At 52.4% G+C, this 24,469-nt stretch overlaps 10 protein-coding genes across 10 annotated transcripts; 5 read left to right on the top strand and 5 right to left on the bottom strand.

Annotated features, from left to right (window-relative positions):
- Window positions 1-2,013: 2,013 nt before the first annotated feature.
- Window positions 2,014-2,704, top strand: BDW74DRAFT_183950 (kinase-like domain-containing protein; the record flags this gene model as incomplete). The annotated part of the gene is made up of 2 exons (XM_073730657.1): window positions 2,014-2,208; window positions 2,276-2,704. The coding sequence occupies 2 exons, from the start codon at window positions 2,014-2,016 to the stop codon at window positions 2,702-2,704; spliced, it is 624 nt and encodes a 207-aa protein (XP_073577934.1).
- Window positions 2,705-3,079: 375 nt separating this feature from the next.
- BDW74DRAFT_189470 (aminoglycoside phosphotransferase family protein) lies at window positions 3,080-4,412 on the bottom strand (the record flags this gene model as incomplete). Its single annotated transcript, XM_073731982.1, has 3 exons — window positions 4,214-4,412; window positions 3,630-3,932; window positions 3,080-3,585 (listed from the first exon to the last, which is right to left on the bottom strand). The coding sequence occupies exons 1-3, from the start codon at window positions 4,329-4,331 to the stop codon at window positions 3,080-3,082; spliced, it is 927 nt and encodes a 308-aa protein (XP_073577933.1). The 5' UTR covers window positions 4,332-4,412.
- A 2,144-nt stretch (window positions 4,413-6,556) lies between these two features.
- On the bottom strand, window positions 6,557-8,505 carry BDW74DRAFT_163876 (FAD-dependent oxidoreductase). Its single transcript, XM_073726165.1, has 3 exons — window positions 7,798-8,505; window positions 7,206-7,733; window positions 6,557-7,153 (listed from the first exon to the last, which is right to left on the bottom strand). Exons 1-3 carry the CDS (start codon window positions 8,272-8,274, stop codon window positions 6,740-6,742), a joined length of 1,419 nt encoding a protein of 472 aa, XP_073577932.1. The 5' UTR covers window positions 8,275-8,505; the 3' UTR covers window positions 6,557-6,739.
- Window positions 8,506-9,525: 1,020 nt separating this feature from the next.
- On the bottom strand, window positions 9,526-11,463 carry BDW74DRAFT_163875 (putative isoamyl alcohol oxidase). Its single transcript, XM_073726164.1, has 3 exons — window positions 11,208-11,463; window positions 10,938-11,138; window positions 9,526-10,892 (listed from the first exon to the last, which is right to left on the bottom strand). Exons 1-3 carry the CDS (start codon window positions 11,447-11,449, stop codon window positions 9,614-9,616), a joined length of 1,722 nt encoding a protein of 573 aa, XP_073577931.1. The 5' UTR covers window positions 11,450-11,463; the 3' UTR covers window positions 9,526-9,613.
- Window positions 11,464-12,563: 1,100 nt separating this feature from the next.
- Window positions 12,564-13,842, top strand: BDW74DRAFT_183945 (uncharacterized protein; the record flags this gene model as incomplete). The annotated part of the gene is made up of 3 exons (XM_073730656.1): window positions 12,564-12,719; window positions 12,806-13,181; window positions 13,235-13,842. The coding sequence occupies 3 exons, from the start codon at window positions 12,564-12,566 to the stop codon at window positions 13,840-13,842; spliced, it is 1,140 nt and encodes a 379-aa protein (XP_073577930.1).
- A 472-nt stretch (window positions 13,843-14,314) lies between these two features.
- On the top strand, window positions 14,315-14,875 carry BDW74DRAFT_183944 (uncharacterized protein; the record flags this gene model as incomplete). Its single annotated transcript, XM_073730655.1, has 1 exon — window positions 14,315-14,875. The coding sequence occupies one exon, from the start codon at window positions 14,315-14,317 to the stop codon at window positions 14,873-14,875; it is 561 nt and encodes a 186-aa protein (XP_073577929.1).
- A 246-nt stretch (window positions 14,876-15,121) lies between these two features.
- Window positions 15,122-18,489, bottom strand: BDW74DRAFT_189468 (uncharacterized protein; the record flags this gene model as incomplete). Its single annotated transcript, XM_073731981.1, has 3 exons — window positions 17,139-18,489; window positions 15,539-17,002; window positions 15,122-15,490 (listed from the first exon to the last, which is right to left on the bottom strand). Exons 1-3 carry the CDS (start codon window positions 18,147-18,149, stop codon window positions 15,122-15,124), a joined length of 2,844 nt encoding a protein of 947 aa, XP_073577928.1. The 5' UTR covers window positions 18,150-18,489.
- BDW74DRAFT_183941 (RTA1 domain-containing protein) lies at window positions 18,426-19,403 on the bottom strand (the record flags this gene model as incomplete). The annotated part of the gene is made up of 3 exons (XM_073730654.1): window positions 18,426-18,656; window positions 18,712-19,102; window positions 19,147-19,403. The coding sequence occupies 3 exons, from the start codon at window positions 19,401-19,403 to the stop codon at window positions 18,426-18,428; spliced, it is 879 nt and encodes a 292-aa protein (XP_073577927.1).
- Window positions 19,292-22,147, top strand: BDW74DRAFT_118347 (Zn(II)2Cys6 transcription factor). The gene is made up of 6 exons (XM_073721951.1): window positions 19,292-19,732; window positions 19,779-19,850; window positions 19,899-20,306; window positions 20,356-20,577; window positions 20,630-20,910; window positions 20,958-22,147. The coding sequence occupies exons 1-6, from the start codon at window positions 19,638-19,640 to the stop codon at window positions 21,647-21,649; spliced, it is 1,770 nt and encodes a 589-aa protein (XP_073577926.1). The 5' UTR covers window positions 19,292-19,637; the 3' UTR covers window positions 21,650-22,147.
- A 671-nt stretch (window positions 22,148-22,818) lies between these two features.
- BDW74DRAFT_183939 (uncharacterized protein) lies at window positions 22,819-24,300 on the top strand (the record flags this gene model as incomplete). Its single annotated transcript, XM_073730653.1, has 3 exons — window positions 22,819-23,278; window positions 23,325-24,075; window positions 24,126-24,300. 3 exons carry the CDS (start codon window positions 22,819-22,821, stop codon window positions 24,298-24,300), a joined length of 1,386 nt encoding a protein of 461 aa, XP_073577925.1.
- Window positions 24,301-24,469: the final 169 nt, after the last annotated feature.

Genomic DNA, 24,469 nt, shown 5'->3' with positions numbered 1-24,469 from the left:
TATGGGTATTTACCTATAAATTTAATGCAGACGGCTACTTCCTTAAAGTAAAGGCTTAAATTTGTATACACGGAGACCTTAAACTAGTTTTTAATAAAGAAAACTAAGCTGCTATAGCTTCCACGCGCGCCTTCTAAATTCTTGCTGCCCTTGTTGCAGCCTTTAACCTTGATACTAATTAAAAAGATATAATTAATGCATTTTTAAATATAGCACTTTAAAAGCTAGTATATTTATGCTTACTAAAGGGATATAAATAAAAAAAAAAGCTTTTAAAGGCTTGCAAGGCTATTTATAGCCTTAGGAAGTTTTTATATTTTTAGCAGCTTAATCTAGCTATAACTCTTTATAAACATGGCTTTATTATAATCCCTAAAGAAGAATGTCTCTTTATTAGTGAATTTATAATATTATTAGTATATATAAATAATATTATTATTATAAATTTCCCTATTAAAGAGGCACGTGCCGTAGCTGCAATCTTTAAGGAAGAACTGGCTGCTAAATATAAATTATGATATTTTAAAGAAGTATAATGATTTCTTGGAGTTAGAATTATTTAGGCTAGATAGTAATAAAAGGTCTGGCTATGTTAAGATTCCTATATTAAAGCTATTACAAGCTGCTTTTATATAGATATAATAGTTTAACCTCCCGGAACTCCCTTGCTCTCCTCCAGCAAGCTTTATCTAAACATGGATAAAGTAATACTAGAATAAATTTATAAGATATACTTAAAGGTGGGATTTATTAGCTATGCAAGTACTTTTACCTGTCTAGATATCTTATATATAGTTAGCTATCTGTTAGAACACCTTGTTAACCCAGTAGATTGTTATTAGCACGCCGTGGATTGCCTAATTACTTATCTTTATAACACGCGTTATCTGGATATTAAGTATTCCGGACTAAATACTTTAAATATTAATAAAATACTTGTTAAAATCTACAAGGCCTACTTAAATATAGCCTTTGCGGATTATTTAGATTGTTCCTCCAGTGCAGGCTACATCTGCAAGCTATATAATAGGCTAATTAAATAAAAGGTAATAAAGCAATGCTTTATTATAACTTTAACTACTAAAGCAGAACTCTTAGCGCTTACTAAGGCCTCCAAGGTAATGTATTAGTGGCGCAGAGTATTTAGGAATCTGTAATTTAATTCTTAATACCACCTTTTTATTTAATGCGATAATAAGCAGACAATTAATTTACTTATAAATAAAAATATCTAACTATGTTCTAAGCTATGCCATGTTAATATTCATAACTCATGGCTACGCCAGGAAGTTTAACAAGGAAACCTTAATGTTAAATGGACCCCTATAAATTAAATAATCGCCGATGGCCTTATAAAACCTCTTACCAAGCAACAACACCAGGAATTTATTAAGATGCTTAAAATAGTGGATATCTCTAGCCTTATCTCTTCCTAAAGCGGCAGTTAGTAGGCCTTAAGGGGGTGCGTTAGCTAAGGTGGAGAATTCTTAGTAATTTAAGGCCTCTAACTACTAAATTTATGAGCCAGACAAATTTAAATATAGCTATTCTCCCAAAGGGTGAATAAAGGATTTGGCTATACAAACTCCTTGCAGAACTTCTACATTTACATATAAAAACCCTTAAGAATTCTTAGAATTAGAAGAATTCATCACGCTCTTTACCTTCTATATAATACCTAGTATTTGATCAGTATTCTTAGCTAGTACGGTTCAAAGGCATCATATACTCTATCGCAACCCTAGCCATCGATTCACAGAAGACCTCTTGAAAGCGGGCCTGCAACAAGTTCTTCTTGCCCTTGATTATCTTCATACTGAGTGTAAGCTCGTCCCTACCGGTACCGTCTCTCGTCCCCCCATTTACTATATGAGCCGATAGAACCAACTACTGATGACATCTGCAGATATCAAGGGCGATAATATACTTCAAGAAATCGAAGATACAACCGTCCTCGATCGCTACACTTAAGCTGAACTCGCGAACCCTTCGCCCCGAAAGTTCGTCGACGGCATGCCTGTTTATGCTTCGAGACGGGTCGAATCGCCTCACTCGTTTGGCCGCGCGGTCCTCAGCGATTTTGGTTCTGCAGTCCGAGGCGATGAAAAGAGGAATCACGATGCACAGCCTAATGTCTATCGGTCCCCGGAGGTCATGCTCAAGACGGAATGGAGCTATCCGGTTGATATATGGAATGTAGGCGCCATGGTATGTCTATGGATTCGATAATCGGATGTAGCCAACTGTTTGCAGTCGGGCTGACTTGTTCCTCTAGATATGGGATCTGTTTGAATGCAAGCACCTCTTCTATGGCAATGACCCTGACGGAAAAGGATATTCTACTCGCGCGCACCTTGCGGAGGTCATAGCGCTGCTTGGGCCACCTCCTTTGGAGATTCTACAGCGTGGAAAGAGGAGCCATGAGTTCTTTACGGAGGACGGTAAGCATGTCGTATCTACCTCACCTCAGCTTCGCAAGCGCCATGTCGTTGCGGTATTCTTACACTCGCTCTCTATAGGAACATGGAAACACAGCGCAGAGGTACCAATACCGAAAGGCTGCAGTCTAGAAACTTCAGAAGATTACTTGGATGGAGAGAACAAGGAACTCTTCCTCCAGTTCGTGCGCAGAATGCTCCAGTGGCGACCGGAGGACCGAAAGACGGCGAAGGACTTGCTTAGCGACCCGTGGTTGAACAGTTAGATGGGTCGATTTTCACCTCGCTATAATACACCCGCTAGCTCATGGATAATATGGCCTCCTTCGTTTTATCCTTCTCATGCTCGGGACGATATGCAAGCCATCTAAGTTGTCGGCTCTAATGAAGCTAATGGAACCACCCCGAGAGACGCTCAAATATCCATCACTTTCAGGTCTGGGTAGCGTTTGATCCGATACTGGCATTTGATAGTCAGTGCTGCTTCCAGGCGCAAGCGCTCCGCGACTCCCTGCTCATTTCGCCGCCCCTCCCCAGGCACAGAATCGCTACCATATTTTGTACTCTTTTGGCAGTATGTAATCTGGCAGGTAATAGTATCCCGCTGAATAGTCGAGCTAATTAACAAAGGCCAGACCTCGTCAAGTTGAACTCTCCTCGATCAACTGAGCAAAAAGCGCTTTTCCCCTCTCATTCGTCTCCGGGTAGTTGGACAGCGAATAAAGGTCCATCCAAAACTCCACAGCCTGGTTGAAGACCCGTCCGGGCCCCGGATCAAGCCGCGCCCGCAACAGACGCTTCCACTCCGCGTCCTCCTCACCGAATCCGATCTTCGTGGCAACGTATTCCCAGTCTAGTATCCCTGCAGGTTCGCCATTGCGCACGATGATGTTCGCCATGTTGAGATCGCAGTGAGTTAGCGTGTAGGACTCGCACTTTGGTAGACGACGGATGAACTGCTTAGATGCTGCGCTGGGGATCCCCTTTAGATCTGGGAGCAGGGCCTCGCCCATTTCGGCGTCGGATCTCATGGGCCCGTGCGGTGTCTCGCTGTCGTCCTGGAACAGCCAGCCCGAGTAAATTGGGCCGCCGTCGACGCTGGACATGACGGGGGACGTGTGGGCTCGGAGTTGCGCGAGGCAGGATGCTACTTGGGTTGCAATTTTTCCTTCGGGGATGTGGACAGCTCACTCCATGCCTCTTCGAGTGTTTCGCCATGGACTCGTTCAGCGAGGGCATAGTACCGGCCCGAGTCCTCGATCCACTCCCTGACGATCTCGGGGATCGGGATTGTGGTGTGTTTCTGTATGAATTCTAGGTTCCTCACCTCATTGCGGGAGTCGATGTCTGCTCTTTCTTTTAGGACCAGCGATGACCCTGATGCCCAGGCGCCTCGATCGCTCGCGCCGTGGAAGGGCTTGACGTGACTGGAGTAGCTGCAGCGGCTTTGCTGGGCCTCGGACCACCCGCAGGCAGAGCATTTGGTGCCAGCGTCTGAGCCTGCATGTTCTGCTGTGACTGTAGGGTTTGGTTCTGGTTCTGATATTGTCTTTTCTCGCTGATGTTTTGGATGAGTGAGATGGGTTCGAGGAGGTGTCACTGTGAAGGGAACCCCGCGCAATTTATTTCAACTCTTAGAGGGCTCTTGATCGGGCCCATGTTGATTGAAAGCATCGTTTTGTACGAGGTACAGCGGCACGTTGATATGCTGTACAGAGTATGGTAGCTGAGCCACACCCTTCGAGCCAATGAAAGGACAGCTAGTCTATACTCACCGTCATACCTCGGTAGGCTATGGCATCTCCTCTTTGTTAGTTGTTGTTCATTCGGTCCTGGCTTAGAGACCGATTGGATCAAAGGGTCAGGGTATTCTTTGCCCCATGGATGTTGCATCGATGCGGTTCTCTGGCATGCCTGCAGATGGCATTCCACGTTCCTACTACCCAATATCTAGGAGTATTAGAGTAAGGGCAGAGGAGTAGATCCCCCTATGCTCAATATTTGGATGTGGGCGATGACTCCTTTTAAGGTTTTTAGGGCTAACCCCAGCCATACCCTATACCCGACCTAGAACAAGTTGCCATGCCAGCTCACTCTATCCATTGCTAGCATCTACTACCATACCAAACACTGAGAACAACGTCATACCGGCCCTTCCATCCGACGCTCGCAATCTCCCACCGCATTCGCCTAATGTCATCCCTGCTTACCAATACCACTGCTTTACCAACGCCATGTCGTCGACAGCCGTGATGTTTCGCGTGGATTTCGTTCTTATATATGCAAGTCTGGCGTGGGTGCCGTAACTTTGGGTTCTGGTAGTTTCTTCCTGTGGGGGTTTCTAAGCGCTTCGTAAAGCAGCGCTGGAATTGGAGTCTAGTATTCTAGAAATATCTAACTCACGCTTCAAGATAAGGATTATTAGTGCTGAAAGACCAGAGTCTTCGGTTCGAACTCTTCTTCCCACCGAATGTCGTCCGCGTCTGCCTCTGAGAAGATCCTCCAAAGGAGCATGCACGACTTCAAGTCAACAATAACAACAGGTACGTTGGATGATAGGGATGCGTTGTGCCGGCCAGAAGACTCTTCCGTTTACTAACATAGTCATAGCACCCTCACAACTCAAGGGTGATCAACGCCTTCGCCGTGACCAACTATCACAATCACCATATAGACACATCACCTACAATTCCACATTAAATCGCTTCTAGACTACGACAAAAACACCATCACCATATAGACACATCGACAACATCGACAAGCTATGCCCGTGATAGAGGCCATGAATCTCCCTAGGTTAGTAGCACAGTCTGATTGTGGAGAGGATATGCGGGTAGTAGTCGTACTCGTAGTCTTACCTATAACTAGTTGAAACAGTGATCTGTGTGATGTGTAAACGTCTTCTTGGGGAGAAGGCTCTGGGGTCGTTCGGCGCTGTAGGGTGGTTAGTACCTAGATTATCTGTTAGTCTAAGTAGCAAGATGAAATGGGGTCCTAGAGAAGTTATCGATTGCATCAGGTTAAGGGACATTCCCTTGCCCCTGTAGAAACCAAGACCGACCTCATTCTCGAAGTCTCGAATACAAGCCCCGAACCTTCCTCTACCGTAACTCTGCAATCTGTCAGCGAAAGGTTAGTAATCCAAGAATATGCTCGAACACTAGATAAGCTATAACTTCCCTCCGATCATCTTCCTCTTCCCAAAAATTTCCCCAAACACATTTCTCGCTCTCGTTCTCGCTATAACCTAACAATCGGTGAGTATAACCCCCTCACACAGTCCAAGATTGGTGGCGTTGAAACACCAACGTGAAACAGTGGAGACGGAGTGGTTGTCGTTGTTGCAAGGAAAATGAATGCCAGGAAGCAACGCAGGGCTGTTCGTTTGTTTGAATGCGACGCTTGTATGCATTTACTTTGACGTTATAGATGGCGTTTGTTGGATATGAAAAGATGAGTGAAGGAAGGAAGGAGGGTTGGGGAGTGTTGTTTTAAGGGAGTTGGTGTAGGCGGAGGTGCACGGTCAGGCTGCGGTGGAAGGTTCTACAGTGGACAGGATAGATGTGCTTACCAACCTCGTTGGCTTTAGGGTTGTGGATGGAATGGAAGTCCGAAATTGCACGTCATGAGACGGTGGGAAGGTGCATGGAGAGTCCGTTCCCTCTATACCTTGCAAGAAAGCATGGCCTGGAAGCAGCTGCAAGGTTCTCGTTCCATAAAAACCCTTAATTTGGGGCTATTTCCAACCTGGGTAGGGCCTCGCTCCAGATGGGTCAACGGGTTGATTGCAGGCATGCCGGAATAAACATCCGATAATGACGCAGATTCTTGGGTATGGTAGCAATAGCGTTATGCTTACGCCGTGATCTCCTGTTCAGCATCAATCCGCCGAATCTTGGTCCCTTCGATATGGGTTGTGAGCTGTTGTTGCGAAAATTGAGTGTACCCTCACCGTCACCATCATCCAATGCTATCTAGTCTCTAGTCACGGAGCCCTTGCTGGTACTTAGGAACCGGTTGTAATGGTATTCAGGGTACTTCATAGGTGTGCCCTGATGGTTTTGAAAAATATCACCGGAGTAGCGTCGTACTTCTTGAACACCTTCTTGTTCCCAATCATTCATCCTCTGCAAAAAACTAGATAAGGGAACTGCTTGCCTAACAAGTCAGGCAAAGAAGCAGCACAATTGTATAAACAGAATAATATAACAAAGATAAAATAAATTCGTAACTCCGTAACCAACCAAATAGGTATCATACAAAAACCCCATCTATCCCATCCAATTCCCTCAAATCCAACCCTACTGTTCTTCGCCCACCGTAACCCCATTCGACAACTTAAGTCCTACCGGCAAACCACGGATAAACTTGCCCTGGAACTCAAACGGCACACCCCGGCGTTCCGCAATAACCTCCTCGACGTCCCGGTACATGTCATACCCATTCATCTCCTCGATGGTGAGCTTCTTCTTCTCGTCTTCCACCTTGTAACCCGCGATCTTGGTGTTGGAGCTGAACCCGATCCGCTCGTTGATGTTGTAGGCTGCCTTCGCGGAGGCCGCTTGCACCTTCGTTGCGCGCGGGAGTCGGATCTCTTGGTAGATGCTTAGTGTCTCCGTGACGTCGCCGGAGAAGTAGGCTGGGCTGAAGAGCAGGCCCAGTGCGGCGGCGTCTTCGAGCGCCATGCAGGCGCCTTGGCTTTGGTGGGGCATCATCTAGACAGATTAGTTGGGTGTTTTGGCAGAGAGGGAGTTTGGGAGGACGTACAGGGTGTCCCGCGTCTCCAAGCAGGCAGACCATGTTCTTGCTGATGTACGGGTACGGCTGGTGCACCCACAGGCGCCACGGGCGGACCTCAATGCCGATGGCCAAGTGGTCCTTGACCTGCTTGTCGAGCTCGGGGTAGGGCGCGAGGAGTTCCTCAACAGGCAGATCGTCGCCGCCCCACGTGTGCGTCGTGTAGTCGCCGACCTCGCGCGGGAAGAAGCAGTAGTACGAGAGCAGCTTGCCGCCGTTGCACGGGGACAGCACGATCTTGTCCCACTTGCCCTCCTGCCCGCCCCAGTACTCAAGGGCGGAGTTCTGCGAGTAGTCGACCAGTCCCAGGCGGACCGCATCCTCGGTCATGACGTTAGCGTGCAGGCAGCTTGAGGGGGCGGCCTTCTTCTCCGGATTCAGGCCGATGATGCGGCGGACGGCGGAGCCGATGCCGTCGGCGCCGATGATGAGCTCGTGTTGCGCGGTCGCGCCGTTCTCGAAGGTGATCACCCCGGACTCGAGGTCGATGTCCTTGCACTGTTTTGGTTAGCGTGCCCTACGCCTTCGGACGGTGTGCCCTATGTTATTTTGGGGGACGTACGGGGTGGTTGACGAGCAGCTTGACGGGCGTGCCGCTGCCCTCCTCCTGCATGGCGCAGTCCTTGAGCATGGAGTGCATGTACTGGCGGTGGAACATGTTGTAGACGTAGCCCCAGCGCTCCTCGTAGTCGTCGAGGTCGTACACGCTGACGGGCTCGCCGGTCTTCCAGTCGCGGTTGATGAGCTTCTTCAGGACAACGGGGTCACCCTTGGGGATGTCGACGCCCCACTCGTGCAGCCAGCGGGTGCCGTTGGCAGCGCAGGAGATCGAAGCGCCGACCTCGCCGGCGAAGTCGTGGCGCTCGTAGATGGTGACCTCGTGGCCGGCGCGGCGGAGAGCGATCGACGCAGCCAAGCCGCCGATGCCTCCGCCCACGATGGCGACGTTCAAGCGTTTCCAGCCGGAGATAGAGCCCATAATGTGTGCAGGGTGTGAAGATGAAGATGGAGATGAGGATGGAAGTGATGAAGATGCCATGCTGAGGACATGTCTGTCTATAAGTACTGTGTCGAGAGATAAGGCTGTATAGCGAGGGGAGGCGGCAGTGGGCACGGAGGCGGGCCGCGCACCCCAGTGCACCACCCGCCCATCCGCCTGTCCTCCGTTATCTCTCTCCGCTGCCAGGCGATATCGAAGGATTTATGGCTGGTATTTGCCAATCATTTGTTGCAAGTCGTAGAAATCCATGATAAGACTGCGTTTCTGTCGCTGGTTGATAGTCGCTCAGCAAATGATGTTGGAGCTTGGTCACAGTCTGTGTCAAAAATCGGTTCAAGATCCGACCGTGGAATAACGCCTCAGGCAGGGAGCATGGCATCACATGACATCACATGACTGCTACCGATAGCTCTCGCAGTCTTATCGATATCTATCTCCCAACCAATCGGAGTCCGCTGAAGCTCAAGTCTTGACGCCTCATAATCAAGGCTGCCATCGTCATCCTCCGCAAGACCAAACTGCAGTTGACTGTTCCATGCCATACATTCTCTTATTGCCGTATTGTATCTTTATGAAGGCTTCGCTGGTCCCTCATTTGAAAATTTTGCTTTGGTAAACCGAATCGCGCCTAAGCAACCAGTGTACTTGGATGACCTGGATGCCGGAAGGAGCGACAATGACAATGACGACAACTATCTATGGGGTCGAAGGTAGAAATGACAGAGCAAAATGTGATAACAGAGGTTATGGGAGAATGCAATATCCTTACAAGTTGGTTCTCTATCCTATCTACATATCATAAACAAATATGCGTCTTTTGCATAGCCAAAATCACCTTCGTCTTGTGTCTGTTGTCAGGAATATATTCCGGTCACGCTTATCATCAACTGCACCACATCCGACCCAGCGATTATTCTACATCACCAACATTGTGCCTCAAATGAACAAATGAACGGTATTAAGAAAAGAAGCTACCGAGGTAAATCTAATGTCTACCCCTTAATCTAAAGCTCCCGTCAGCATCCCACGTGGTTCAATTGCGCGAACGGTCCCTAATCGGGTTAGATAGAGCGAGCTGGATGTGCTGGTGGTCTCCGGTTTATTAAAAGCATACCCTCGACATAGATACCTCGGTAGGTTTCGTGTAGAGAGTTGGAGTAAATAGTGGACATGCCCAAACAGGAAGACCTAGATAGCTCGCCCGCTAAAAATGCAACCTCTTTATCAGACCTCTATACAACGCACTCCACCAGATAGACAATGGACATTCTTAGCTTAGGGGCAACTTGATCAGAACAAATCAAACATTGATCTATGGGTATTATACACTCTATACAACTCAAGCAACTCGAGACTACACACTTTTCCCGCTCTATCCTTACAGCGCCGCCTTACAAACCGACCTGACGCTCTTACTCGCCCTACACATCCGTCCATCCTCCGCAAGAGTCCAAGCATCACTACCCACACCCTTAAACGAGTAAAAGAATCCATTGGGGTCCCACTTGCTCTTGATCTCAGCGAGCTTGTCGTAGCTGTCGCCGAAGAAGACTTCCTTCCAGTTCGGCTGCAGGAAGTTGCTTTCGTTTTCGTAAGTCCCTGACCCAGGGGTCAGGGCCTCGAGTTCAGGGGCGAGCTCGTTGGTGACGGTCGCCTGGTCTGCGAGGATCTGGTCCCAGGATTTGGTGTTTGTGAGCGTAATGCCGAATTGCATGGTGACGAGGGCCTCGCGCCAGGGGGTGAAGATGGCGTTGTCGACGTCGTTGGTGTTGGAGACGTTTAGGCCGACGCCGACGGCGACGACGGATTGCGAGGTGAAGTTGTAGAGGACGTGGGCGAGAGACTCGGCGTCGTTCTCGACGACAGAGCGGGGGAGGAGACGGCCGCCGTAGGTGAAGGTGCCGACTTCGAGGTTGCCGTTGGGGAGGGGGCCCATGTACTCTTCGTAGTGGTCGTAGTAGGAGTCATACTCGGAGTAGGTGACGGAGTAGGTGATGGAGAGGTCATCGAGGGCGGAGAGGAAGGGGGAGAGAATGGCCTTGACTTCATCCGTGGTCTTGCCGTAGGCAGTCAACGGCTTGATGAGGAAGTAGCCCGGCAGAACCTGGTAGATCACGGTAGTACCGGCGTCGACCATAGCAGGGAGGAGCTGGTGGAATTCCGTGAGGGCCTGGGTGTAGACATCCTCGGACAGGTTGGAGGTGGTGAAAGCGAGGTATGCGCCCGCAACAGACTCGCTCTTGTGCGCTTTGACGGTGACAGACAGGACGACGCCCCAGTTACCGGCACCGCCACCGCTGAGAGCCCAGTAGAGATCGGTGTTCTCAGTGCGCGACGCGGTGACAACACTTCCATCAGCAGTGACGACCTCAAACGCTAGGGTCTGATCAGCACCTAGACCGAAGTTTGTGCTCAGGGCCGAGTGGCCTCCACCCTGGGTGTATCCTCCCGCCAGACCGACGGTGGGACACTCGCCACCGACCAGGACGTAACCGGCGTCGTGAGTGGCCTCAAGCACCTCAAAGCCCATCACGCCACTGCCCAGTTTGTAGGCGGGGCCCGAGTAGGTGGAGTCGGACCAGTCCTGGTACTCAATGTCGTTGAGGTAATGGGTCCAGACAGAGAGGGCACCGGCACCGGTGGAACGACCGAGGTAGCTGCGCTTGTTAGCATGGCCAGATAAAAAGAGATAAGGAACTCACTCATGACCGGTGTTCTTGATCACGAAGCGGATGTTGTTGTCCTGGGCGAAGTTGATGGCGGCGACGACATCGTCGCTTGACGAGACGTTGACGGCATAGCTGACGTAGTTGCCTAGCTCGCAGGTGGACGACTCGGCAGTGAAGGGGTCGCAGCTGCGGTTGGCAAAGAACTGCTGCATGACCGACGAGGAGGAAACATAGCTGAGTAAGTCAGCATTCTAGTGCTATGCAAGGGATGCGGTGAGGGGTGAGGCCGAGGGATTTTCATACTGGGTCTGCGGCAGATTCCAGTCCTCCTGCAGTTGCGTGCAGGCAGCCTCGTCGTAGGTGGGATCGTGGCAGACAGAGCCGATCGGAGTCGTGGCGATCAGACGGCCACCCACGGTGCTGTTGAGCGACTCCCACTGCGCAGCCGAGGGCCAGCAGGCATCGCCAGGGAGGCAGTGGCAGTCGCTCGAGGCCGAGGCCACGGTCGCAGAGAGGAGCAGGGCAGCGGTCGCAGCGGCCTTCATCGTGATCGGTTTGATGGCTGATGGCTGATGGCTGGCTTGCCGGATGAGTGGAAGAGGAAGAGTCTTATAGTTAGCGTCCTGCATCAGACCATGCAAGCTTCGCCTCAATCCTTGCAACAGCCACGTGTCGGACAAGTTCCCCGAAGCGTGAGGAACCGACGCTATTGCACGCCGAATCTGCTGCTAAGTCAGATCGGGGCATGCCCCGGCCCTTATCTGATGGAGTGAGACACATCTGCTTGCCGAGGCCCATCGTTCTCGACATCGACGCAGTCTGGCTCGTGCAGGGCGATGGGAATTGGAATTCCGAACTCAAAGCTTCTGTAGGAAATAATCCCTAACAAGAATGACTCGGACAGGAACGAGGCACAGCGCCACCTTCCGCAGTCCCGGAATCCAACATTGAACCTTCACGACTCGCGGGCCCCGTTTTATAGTATGTCTGGTCTCCTTAATGTAATTGTAATAATCTCCCACAATCTGGCCGGATCGGAAGTCCCGGATCGCTGCAGCACTACTCAGACTAGCTAGCCACCGTTGGGGGTCTAATTGCGACCGTCTGTGTCAACGCCCGCAGCCGTGATAGCGACGATCCGATCGGCAGCCGAGGATACTGCATTGCTGCTTGCTTGCGATCGTCCAATTTTCAGTCAGACTTTCACAGTGCCGGTGACATTGGATTCACAGTGCCAGATCCATGACAAGGCAAGAAACCAAGGACTCTTGTGTGCCCTAAGTGGCGTTGGCAGCAGAGCCATGGAACCTTCAGCTCCAGCCCCCACCAACTAGTAGGCAAGCGCTCGTCTCAGAGGCCAGCGAGGTCGCATATTTTCGGCACCTGCGCGCCCCCCGTTGCCCGCCGCTGCCAGTGGCTGATGCCGAGTCAGCCAAAGGTTGGCTGGCCTGCTGCCCTGGCATCCTGCGTCGCTTGGCTGGCTCGCAAACTCAATTCTTAGGCAGTCCTTCATTCGATTCTGCAGTGGTCTAGTCGGCCATCCTGCAGGACGAATAAATACAAGACTAGGGCCGTACCTGCAGCTGGCTGCAGAAATGACCTGTTCGTCCTGTCCTGATCCTTGCAGTACTAGTACTAGGTTCTAGGAAAGGGTGGAAGATGACCTTCGACCACACCAACGACCCAGGCTTTGCCCTGGCGCGAGGCATGTGGGCAGCCAACGCCATAGCCGCCGTCATCCTGATTCTGCGAGTCTTTGCAAAGATCAAGCTGCGCCAGTTCCGCTTTGACGATGTCCTGATGGTCATAGCTTGGGTATGCCTGACTCTGTTCCTCCACTCTCTCTTAATTCCGGGCTCTCCGATCTCGATGTGGTGCTAATAGGCGATGCGACGATGTAGGCAATGACCCTCGCTGCAACTGTCCTCCTTCAGAAATCTGTCGACCACGGCTTCGGCACGAACCTCGAATTGTTAGTGGGAACGCCCGATCTAAAGGTCGTGCTCAAGGCGATCGCGATCGAGATCCCGCTGGTCACGATCAGTACGGGCTTTGCGCGGTCTGCATTCGCGCTCTACATCATTGCGATCCTGGGGAGTAAGCGGAAGTACCAGATCCCGCTATGGACGGTCATGCTGCTGCAGCTCGCGGGGAATATTGTGTCTGGCGTGCTCCCACTGAGTATTTGTGGCAATGTGCGGATTCTCTGGGATGCAACCGTCAAGACGCACTGTGGGGATAGTTCGGCGGTGATCAAGTTTGCGTACTTCTCGTCGGGTATGTTTGCCTTTCTCTTGTCGAGGTAGTGATGCTAATGTTGTACTATGCAGCCGTCAACACCGCAAGTGACTTCTTTCTCGCTGTCTTCCCAACCGCCATCTTCTGGAACTTGAATCTCCGCCTGCGCATTAAGCTCAGTCTGATCGTCCTTATGTCACTCGGTATCCTCGCCATGATTGCATCAATCATCAAGTGCACGAAATATGGCGACATCCCGGGCATCACAAACCTGGGTTCTACGGGCGGCATCGAGTTGATCCGCTGGGGATACGCGGAGAACCTGATCATCATCATCACGTCCAGTGTGCCGTGCATTCGGCCACTACTGATCAGCTCCGTGCGCAAGATCTCAAGCGCTGCGAAGTCGCGCTCCTACGAACTGAGCGGCCCATTCTCGAGCAAGAGTAAAGGGCGAAACTTTACGGGGCCTGAAGGGGAGACGGGCGAGCGGGACATGGAGGCCGATCTGCCTGATGAGACGGATAGTATAGAGCGCATCTTGCAGCATGCAGAGGACCAGGAGCGCAAGAGGGAGCTTCGACGCGGAATCACGAAGCAGGTTGAGGTGAGGGTTCTATCGGCACATAGTCCCAGTCCTGGACACTCAGTGCATTCGTCCCAGGGTAGCAGTAGTCGGTACTTTGAGAGGCATGAGTAGGAAGGAGTGTAGTGACTAGATCTAGATTGTTCGTGAATGAAATACCTACTTGATGTCAATGACAATGTCAATACCGTTGTCCTGGGGCTTGGACCTACCAGGAGCTCTGTAGTTTAAAGTTGGTTCTTCCACTTGGACATCTTTTTTCACTGCCCATTCACCTTCCCTTTCACCACCAGCCTCTTTGAACTCATGGCCATCCCCAGAACTTCTTACCTCTACCATAAAAAGCACCATGTTGCTGCTCGATTGTCATACCCAGCAACATCCCTCCGAGTCCTCTACTACTATCCGATACTGCATTTTCCACACTCTGGTGAGTCCGTGAAACCCACCGGAGCCCTATACAACTCCACCCCCATACCACACCTACTCAAATCCAGGTCCACGCCCATAGACTAACAACCCTAGCCTAAGCCACCAAAGAAACTCCAATAGTCTAATCCGGATCCAAAGATCGAAGGGAATCAAAATGCCGGCTGCCACCAAGCCCCTCTGGCTCAGCCTGATTCGCCAGCTCTCGGAGACCACTTCTACTTTGACTTCGACCACTAATGCAGTCACTGTCCCGGCCGGAGCTCGATCCGAAGTAGATGTCGGCGACAAATGGTCCCTCTTCATCGCGCAGGAAGGAGAGCCAGGCCGGCTGTACTCGCTCACCCTCAACCCAGCTGACGCCGCACGCGGACATGTCTACGTCTACAAGGCGCCCACGAGCAGCACCTCCCTCCCAAACCCGGGCTCCACCTGGTCCATGTACAGCATGCGCACCGTGGATGCCAAGGAAGCAAGCATCGTTCACGAAGTTGTCGCCCGCCAGCCCATCCCAACTGGATCTCTGCAGCCCATTTCCGAATCCGCTCAGGGCGGACGTGCATTCGGAACCTTCGTTAGCGCTAGCCAGTTGTGGGTTGAGGGCATTGTGCGTGAACTTGTGAAGGTAGGCGTTCTGGAACACCAGGTTCTTCGCGATGTGCGTTCCATGATGGGGCCAAGCCGGCTTGCACATTTTAAGCGTCTCAACCAAGAATAGACGTTCTATGGTACGCCGCTTAGTGAGCGGGTGTCCGTGTACGGTTAGGGCATCGGCTCGACGGCTGAGCGGCCCATGACTCATGTGTCGGCGCGAAAGCAAACCTCGTTATTTGGCGTAAGGTTTACGGAAGGATCACTATCACTGTCTCGTCTCGGTTTATGAATCATGTCGCTCGTTGTTGTTACTTTGTTCGTTCGTTGTTTATTTGGAGACAGTGAAACAATGCTCAGCCACGATCTCATCTCACCCTAATCCTGGCCAAGTGTTTTCGTAGCCCGTAGCAAAGCCAACGGACCAATTCTCATCGAGGAATGGCCACTGCATCATTTCTGCTTCTAGATCGTAGCCCCCTGAGGGTTCCTGACCATGGTCTAGGATTGAGTTTACCCTCTTACTGACCGAAGCCGTAGCCGTGGGTGTAGTCTGCTCTACGGGGGTTGTCCGGCCTTGCGAGGTGGGGGCGGAATGCTCCGGCCGCGAGATACGAATATCGCCGTACTCGTCGAATGTTCCAGCTAGAGTTAGATGGTCTCGAGTATGCAACTCTAGACCATGACCGTGCTGTGAGCGTGCGCTCTCGTAGAACTTGTTCGCCTCTTGCAATGTCCGCCACTATAGTCGTTAGTACATCGATTAGTCAAAACCAGTCAAGCAACATACCCAGCTAGTCCCTACGTCCCAAAATTGACACAGTCGTTCCAGATACTCAAAGTTGGACTTCTTCTCCTGCTCCGCGCGCTCCAGGCCGCCAGGATAACGATTAGGCGAGACCGTGCCGTACATATTGATGTGTGCCGCGACGAAAACACTGAACCCGGCATACGGAGTTATTACCGGGGTGGCGCAGCTTTCGAGGGAGGAAAGGATAGCCCCGATGTGCTGTGCTGTCGCGAAGAGGCATTCGATTGACTCATCCGTCTCCGGCTGACCATGGTCAAAGCTGTCGTGTCTAGGACTGGCCAGGAATCGATCGCGGTAGAGGAAGAGGATGCTCATCAAGTAAACCAGATTGATGTAGGCAAACAACTCCCCATATCCGAGCGCAACGTGGGCGGGTGCACTGGTCTCTGGGTATCGCACTGTAGTATCCTGGAGAGTCCTCCACTCGTTCAGCTCGTCGTTCAGCGCTGCCCAGGTAGCAGCAGTGCATCGTGCCGCACCATTCGCGCGATCCCTTCGACTCTCATTTGCAAAACGCAGTATTCGCACGAAAATGTCAAATCCTCGAGTGGCAATGGTCAACCCATGCTCAATACCCAATTGAACCCCTCCGACAGCGTCCTGAATTTCCGCCGGTGTTAATCGCCTCGCTGCTCGGCCGAAATTGAAATCCGAGTCGCTCATGGGCAGCGGCACTGAGATCTGACGAAACGACAAGGCAAAATGCTGCCGGGCGCCCGAACTCAATTCACAGTCCTGTGTGAAACAACACCAGTAGGTCCGGACCAGCTGCTCGTATGCGATCTGTGCGTTGGCGTCGGCGTGGAACTCATCCGAGACATGTTCCATGTGGTCGTCGGCACTCTTAAGTAATGATTGGATCATGTAGGTTGCCATTCCGCTGTACATCCAAGCCCGATACGGTCGGCCAGAACCCCATTCATATAGCGAGATCATAACAAGCGATTGAGCGAGCGGGAGAGAGGGAGACTCGAAAGCTCGGTGTGCCAATTGAGTGCGAGCATATTCGGCGTACGCTTCCGAGGACGCGAGGTTCGAATCGGCCGTATTTGAGGTCAGGAAGCGCGCGCAGAGCGACAGAAGGGCGGCAAGGAAGACGGGCTCGACTGTCGCGACATCGCGGGCGAGGTCGGCAATGAGCGAGGGGTAGTGGAGGAAGTTGACGACAGGGAATTTCTTGCGGTAGAGATCGCAGGCGGCGATTAGCGTGGATGCAGAGAGGGAGGAGAGCGGCGATTCTGCTTGAGGGGTTCCTGTCGGAGGAGGGGATGGGTTCGATGGAATTGAGGGAGAGGGCGCTGGTCGAGGTCTTGGAGGTCTTGGAGTGCGTCGAGGCGACGAGGAAGAGAAGGCGCGCGAGTCGGTCAGGTGACAGCCGGTCTTGCTCAGGCGCAGGCAGCGACGACACGGCGACTCTCCCTCGTGCACACACTTGACCTTGGACTGTCGACACGCGTCGCACGAGATGGAGAGGCGCATTTTACAGAGATAGACAGATACAGATAGGGAGATCGGAAAAGATAGGCATTGATCCATTGATTCATTCCAGATTACTAATCCACTGGCAGAGCTTCTCCACCTCGGTCTCGTCGGTCGCCCACGATGTCACAATCCGCACGGTCGTCACCCCGGGCCTCTTCTCCCACGCATAGAACCGGATCCGCGCCTCCAACTGACTCAGTCTGCTGTTTGGGACTACTACAAACACCTGGTTGGTCTCTGTTTCGGCGGCCAGCTCCCATCCCTTGCGTACGAACTGGTCTCCGATCTGTCGGGCCATTGCGTTGGCATGCCGGGCCAGCTCGAAGAACAATCCATCCCGAAATAACTCGCTAAACTGCACACCCATGACTCTTGACTTGGCCAGCAAGGCTCCCCTTTGTTTCATGTGAAACTCGAATCCCTCCGCTATGGCCTTGCGCACCACAATTGCATCTCCAAGCAATGCTCCCATCTTTGTTCCCCCAATCCAGAAGATGTCGATGTAATCGACCATATCCCGAAGGATGACATCGTTGTGCTCCGCAGTCAATGCCACTCCTAGCCGTGCTCCATCCACAAACAACAGTAAGTCCCGCCGTCGGCAGGTGTCGGACAGTGCCTTGAGTTCGTTTCTCGTGTATATTGTCCCGACCTCAGTCGCATTGGAGATGTAAACCAGCCGTGGCTTGGCCATGTGCGGGAAGAATGTATTTCGCTCAAGCACCATCTCCAAATTATCCGGCGTCATCTTTCCCCTTACTCCAGGCACCGGAATGATCTTGTGTCCAGTTGCCTCAATAGCTCCAGCTTCTTTGTCGATGATGTGGCCAGTTTGCACGGCCAGAACCGCCTCGTATGGCCGTAGGCAGCTCGCGATTGAGATCAAGTTGGCTGCCGTTCCACTGGGCACAAAATGAATTGAGACGTCATCATCCGTGGCTTGCATATGTGCAAGAAGCAATTGGCGTGCCTCTCGTGTGTACTGGTCGGTGCCGTAGCCAGTCTGTTGGGTGTTGTTGGTGCGGATCAGGGCTTCCAGCAGCCGCGGGTGCGCACCCTCGCTGTAGTCGTCCAGAAAACTATACGGCTCGGCAATTTTGGCAATCATTGTGATAGAGGATGGTATTAAGAATGGTAAGAATAATTGAATAACAGCATTGCGATATTTCAGGGACAATGCGAGCAGATATAAACCCGGTCGGGAATGGGAATTCGAGCTCGGGAAAGAGCGTTCGAGTCATCGCGGCCTGGATTCAAATTACGTACCAGATGGAGAAGACGGGATGAAACAAACCCACTGCATTCACTATCTCTAACATTGACTCAGCATTTCTACCCCTATCGACGTCTCCAACACTTCTCTTCGTCACGGTCCTAACCCTATCTACGCGCTCACCATCATCGGCTCGCTGTCCTTCTGCCGCCGAGTCCGCAATGCTCTCCCCGGATGCAAGACCGTCAAGCAAATACAAGCAATTGAGACCATCGCGCCCTCGAGGATCATAAAGGTAATCTCGTCATTCGCCAGCTCGGAATCATAGCCGCCGTTGAGCTCGACCACGCGGAAGATCGATCGGGTATAGATGGTGATTGTTGCGACAACAAGCCCTGCAGGCTAGGTCAGCAATTATTAATACTCCGAAGCAAGGTAGCGTGCCGGCCAAAAAGACCTTCCACCATCGGTCCTCGCGGATCTCCGTGTACGTGTCTTTCTCGCTGTCGGCCCCCGCGGGCTGTTCTGAACGACGCCGCAGCCGCCATGCAAACTCCGCCGCAAGGGCGATGAATGCTGTCATGGCAGCCACCTGCGCAGCTAAGCCGGCGATCATGATGTTGGTACCGACTGCTCGGCCGTCGGCGTCGTCGGCCGTGGATGTCATGGCGCCGCCAATGCTCTGCAGCATAAGGGCCACCACGTCGCAGGACACAAAGACTATGGCGTAATTGCGAGGTTTCAGGCGAGAGATGGCCTCGCCGCGGTAGACGATCACGATGCGCCCGAGAAGGAAGTACAGCGCGGCGCAGAAGAAGACCGGTCCGAGACTCAGGCAAATGAGGTTCCTACTGGATTAGCATGCGGGCTTATAGATCGGCCAGCGACGTACATGAGGAAGTAGTCGAAGCTGAAAGGATCATCGTGGAACAGAATCCGTGCAACATAGCCCAAGACCTCGAGCAGGAGGCCTGCTATCATTGAGCCTGAGAACCACCATGCCCGATGGACCGGGGTGAGGATGGCCTGAGCCACTAGCAGGAGCCCGAAGAGGGCCAGGTAGAGGCCGTTGCCGGCGATGGTGGGCTGGTACTGGATGTAGGCATCCTCGATAGGGCAGATGTCGAGCGTACACTCAGCGGGGTCCATCTTGATGTCTGAATTACCTTTCTCTCGTTTGTTGCCCTCTTCCACCTCTGTTCGCTGCATTCCCCCACTCTATATACCGCAGCGCCAAGAGGCCGGTCGCCAGTCCGTCCGTGTCCGTGTCCGAGTCCGCGCCATGCCACCACTCTAGGCATCCTTTGTCTGGCCTATATGTATGGCCGAACGCCCCGTGTCCGTGTCCGTGGGATCCTCTCATCCTGTCGATAAATATCCATCATGTCTGCCACCTCTGGGCGCGTCAAAACGTGCCAGACCTGCGCCACGGCCAAGATCCGCTGCTTACGCTCGCCTGATTCTCCCATCTGCGACCGGTACGACCTTGGTCCGATTGAACGGCCAAGAGTGCTGACCCTGTAGGTGTTTGAGATTGAACAAGCCATGTTACTTTCGGCCGGCGAGGCTGCGACAAAGTTGTTCGAAGAAAGAGACGTACGTTACCTCCGGTATCTTACTTGCGGAGGCTTACTAGTAAATTAGGCGCCTCGAAGCACTAGAACGGAGAGTCAACGAACTCCTGGGAGAAGCATCACAAGGACAGCCTTCGCAGAGCCATAGTCCGTCTGATGTTTCTGAAAATACTGGCGATTCCATCGACAAGGGCATACTCTCGCTGGACGAGGCCGCAGCCCTGCTCGACTCGTTCCTGCAGTTCATGATGCCGCGCTTTCCATTTGTTGCGCTACCGACAACGATAACGGCCGGCGAACTGCACGAACAAGCCCCGTTTCTCTTCCTGGCTATCCTCTCTGTCTCAGTGACTGACAACCCGGGGTTAAAGAGAATGTTGGACGGGGAAGTGAGAAGGGCACTGGCCGAGAGGACAGTTCTCTTCACACAGCCCCCGTCGCTGGAAACGCTCCAGGGTCTCTTGGTGGTTCTTGCATGGTAAGAGCTCCCAAACCTAATCTAACTATCGCCTGACTGATGGATTCAGGTCACAGCATCAAACCCAACAGCGCTCGCCACCACGGCACTTTTCAACGTACCTCCACATGGCCATCGGCATGGCGGTCGATCTGCGGCTGGATCGGCCCGTCCAGGCGCGCAGAGGATGCCGTCGGATGAACATTGGCGAATGGGGGACGGAGGCGCGTCCACTGCACACCCTGCGCGCTGAGCAGAGGGCCGCCATTGGCTGTTCTCTTCTCTCTACGTGGTGAGCAACGATTTATGCGGACAGTTTATAGACGCGTATATTGATCAGATAGCTGTGGTATCATCACGCAGGAGAGATGCACCTTTCCTTGGGCACCGGAGCTGGAAGCTTTTGCTGTCGCACTGGCTGAGAACCCGGAGTATGCCAGTGACCAGACGATCATACACCTCGTCCGACTGCAGCACGTCATGGAGGAAATTGACAAGATCTCCGTCGACCATGATACGTTTGATTCCAGCAAGTCGAGTCGAACCTTTCAGCACATCTTTCGGACTTTCCAAGGGAGGATACAGGATTATACAAACCTCCTCCCTCCTGAGCTGACAAACAACTGTAAGTCATGTCCCAGCTTTGTGGCCTTATTTTACTAATCGTGGCAGTCCTCCTTGCAACGCAGCTACACACGGTCAACCTCTACCTTTGCCAAGTCAGCCTCTTCGACCGAAAGTCCACCTCCCAACTTCCCCTGGACATCCGCTCCGAGATCCTCTGCCACGGCCTCGCTGCGGCCAAAAGCTCCTTCGAATGTCTCATGTCTATCCCTCGCGGTTCCGAACGCCGCTTTAGCTACTCCCAGTGGCTTCAGTCCGGGTTTAACATGATTGTTGCGTGCAAGCTGACACTGATGGCTGTATCGGATGAAACCTTGTGCCAGAACTATCCGCAAGTGCAGACGCTATGCGAAGCTCTTGACATGCCGGGTATACTGCGCGCTCGCGTGCTCCATACGCCACAGCCTACAACAGGCCCCAAGTCTCAAGCAACGGGATTCGATTACAAGGGCTGGCTGCAGTGGATTGAGGAGTGGTTCATGCGGCAGTATAACATGTATCTCACACAGCGGGAGAAACCAAAGGCAACTAATGCCGCTATGCCTGCCCCTGCATCTTCTACTACGACCATGCCGGTCATTCTTCCTTCTCAGGAGCAATTTGACGTAAGAAATACCAGCGCCGGAGACTTCACACTTCCACCTTCCGCTGACGGGATGCTGTGGACTTCGTTCCCTGATCTTCCCTTTGCGGATAACCCTTTGGCTTGGTGGATGGATCTTGGGCTTATGCCTATGTAGCCATGCTCGGGAATGGTTGTTTCCAGCCAGCCTGGTACTAGTTGGGGATTGCAGAGCTACTGGCATGTCTTCTTACGTCGAGATGCAAAATGTGTCCGAATATATATCTTGGCCTCCAGCTACATCTGGCGATATCGCAGGTCGGATGTATTCCAAACGGCTACAGAACGTCTCGTCTTTTGGTGAAAGATATATAACGATAACAAATAAAAGCAAAGCCCTCGAAGTCAAGATCGGTCGAGAGACTGGAGCACACGAACACCATTTCGCATGCCTACCCTACCTACCTAGTGCCAAGTATTTACAACGCGTCCTCTCTGCCTTGTTCTTCGAGCCGCTCGACGGTCCTGGATTGCGAGAATGAATCAAGAGACCGGCCTCGTTTCATCAGAGCGATAGGGCAGCTGTCTGTAGCGGTGTTACTGGAATCTGTTTGTAAATAAAGAAGAGTAATTTTTGAGTGTCAGTATGGGGGAGTGGGTAACACACTAGACTTGAAATCTAGTTCCGTCGGGATCCGCGGCAAATCCGCGTGCTGACGTTTTTTGCTTCGTGACTGATAAGTCACGCGACTTTTCGCGCCTTGGCCGACGCCTTCATACCATACCACTATTTGCGACGGCTGCGTGACAGTATACTTATCAAGGTGTTATCTTATCGATCTCCGATCAATTTTTCTTGCCACTTACCTAGGACTTTTTCCACTGTCGAAGGAGTGCAGCCGTTGGGCCACCGGCTTATTCTATAGTTCAAGATTGGAACTGCGTTGTTCGTCGAGCACTTTGCATGTCTTTGCCATCGGACTGATCAAGCTGTTACGGTATGCTGTTGCAAAGAAACCTCTGGTGGCGCCATTCCTGGGTTTCTTGAGAGTCATCGCTATCGCCGCTGACATTCTGCTGCGGTCATCGCCGGGGATACCCCACAGTCCCAGCTGCACGACTCGGCTGCTAAACTCTTTTTAGCTAAGGCAAAGCTTGGACGTTTAGGCGCAGATGGCGAACAATCACGCAATCTGCTGTCTGCCCCACTCGGTTGATTTTTTGCCAGTCCGGTCTCGCTCCCCCGTTATAAGACTTTCCTCCTCCCAATTTTCAGGCTCTTTCACCACGTGGGAAACAGATCAAGGTTCTTTGGAAGGTTGGGACCTGTCATATTCATACTGCAACATGACTTCTCCAGATGTTCCAGAAGTGATCACCGTCCCGGCCCCGGCCAACCGGTTCCTGAGGCTATTCCGGTCAATTCCGTTCCAGATCGCCATCTGCAGCGGCGTCTCCTTCACGGCCCCTGGCATGTGGGATGCCCTGAACAACCTCGGTGCCGGTGGTGCTGCTGAGCCCTATGCTGTCTCAGCGGCTAATGCCCTGCTGTATGGTCTGTTTGCTGTCGTCTGTGTGGCTGCTGGTGCGATCAATAACCGCATCGGTCTTCGTTATGGTCTGGCGCTCGGAGCCATCGGATACCCCATCTACGGTGCTGGTCTCTACACCAACAATTACTCGCCTACGACATGGTTCATGCTGTTCGGCAGTGCCCTCTGCGGTATCTCGGCCGGCTTCTTCTGGGCTGCCGAAGCGGCCATCATCATTGGATATCCTAGCCCGCAGGATCGGGCTTTCTACCTGGGTATGTCATCACTAATCTAGCGAAATATCCTCTCTAACTGTCGTAGCTATCTGGCAAACTGCAAAAGCTGCAGGCCCTATTGTCGGTGGCGCCATCAACCTGGGCCTCAACGCCCAGGACTCGGGCCAAGGCTCCGTCAGCGCCAGCACCTACATTGTCTTCATTGTTATCATGTGCCTGGGTCTCCCAATCGCCGTCCTTCTCAGCCCAGCTCACAAGGTCATCCGCAAGGATCGCACTGCCGTCGTCGTGCACAAGCAGCCGACCTGGACTGCAGAGTTCAAGGCCGCCTTCTCCCTGATCGCCTCTAAGCGCGTCGTCATGCTCCTGCCCGCATTCTTCATCAGTTACTTCTACAACGGCTTCCAAAGCACCTGGCTGACCACCTACTTCACCGTCCGCTCCCGCGCCTTCTCCTCCTTCTTCACCAACTTCGCCGGAATCATCTCCTCCTTCCTCATCGCCGGCCTGCTGGACAGGCAGTCGATCCACATCAAGACCCGCGCCCGCATCGCCTTCTCCGCCATCGTCATCATCCTCACCGGCACCTGGATCTGGGCCACTATCCTGCAGTACCAGTTCTACTACGAGTACCCCTCCTCTCCCGTCTTCGATTGGTTCAAGGGTGGCTTCGGCAAGACCTACGCGCTCGTCTTCTTCTGGACTTTTGCGGGCCAGGCCTTTCAACAGTTCCTTTACTGGCTCGTTGGCCAGTACGCGACTGACCTGTCATCGCTTTCCTACCACTGTGGTATCCTCCGTGGCTTCGAGGCTCTTGGGCAAACCGTTGCGTGGGCGTATGTTTTTCTCCATACACATTAAAGGAATATTCACTAATATTATACAGCATGCAATCCGAAGGAAACGCAAACCACTTCGTCAGCATCGGAATCAACTTCGGCATCACGCTGCTCAGCGTGATCCCAACCTGGATCGTGCTCTCGGGGCTGGAGCACAGCCACGAGGTGCAAGTCGTCGTCGAGGACGCGAAAGCTGACTCGCAACACGACACGAATGTCTGATTGTCCCCGATCAGACGCAGCATCTGAGGTGATGATTTCTCAATCATCCTCATGATCCCTTTCAACAAGGACGCTAGCGGGCCTAGACCTCCTATTCTACTGCACTGCTGGCGTTGTCATTTGAGCGAATTTAACTTGAGCGAATACCCCCTTATAGACTTTCTAGACT

This window comes from Aspergillus multicolor (genome assembly GCF_047715735.1).
Source record: "Aspergillus multicolor strain CBS 133.54 unplaced genomic scaffold BDW74scaffold_53, whole genome shotgun sequence".
NCBI classification, from domain to species: domain Eukaryota; kingdom Fungi; phylum Ascomycota; class Eurotiomycetes; order Eurotiales; family Aspergillaceae; genus Aspergillus; species Aspergillus multicolor.
This window is presented reverse-complemented; position numbering and strand designations above follow the sequence as displayed.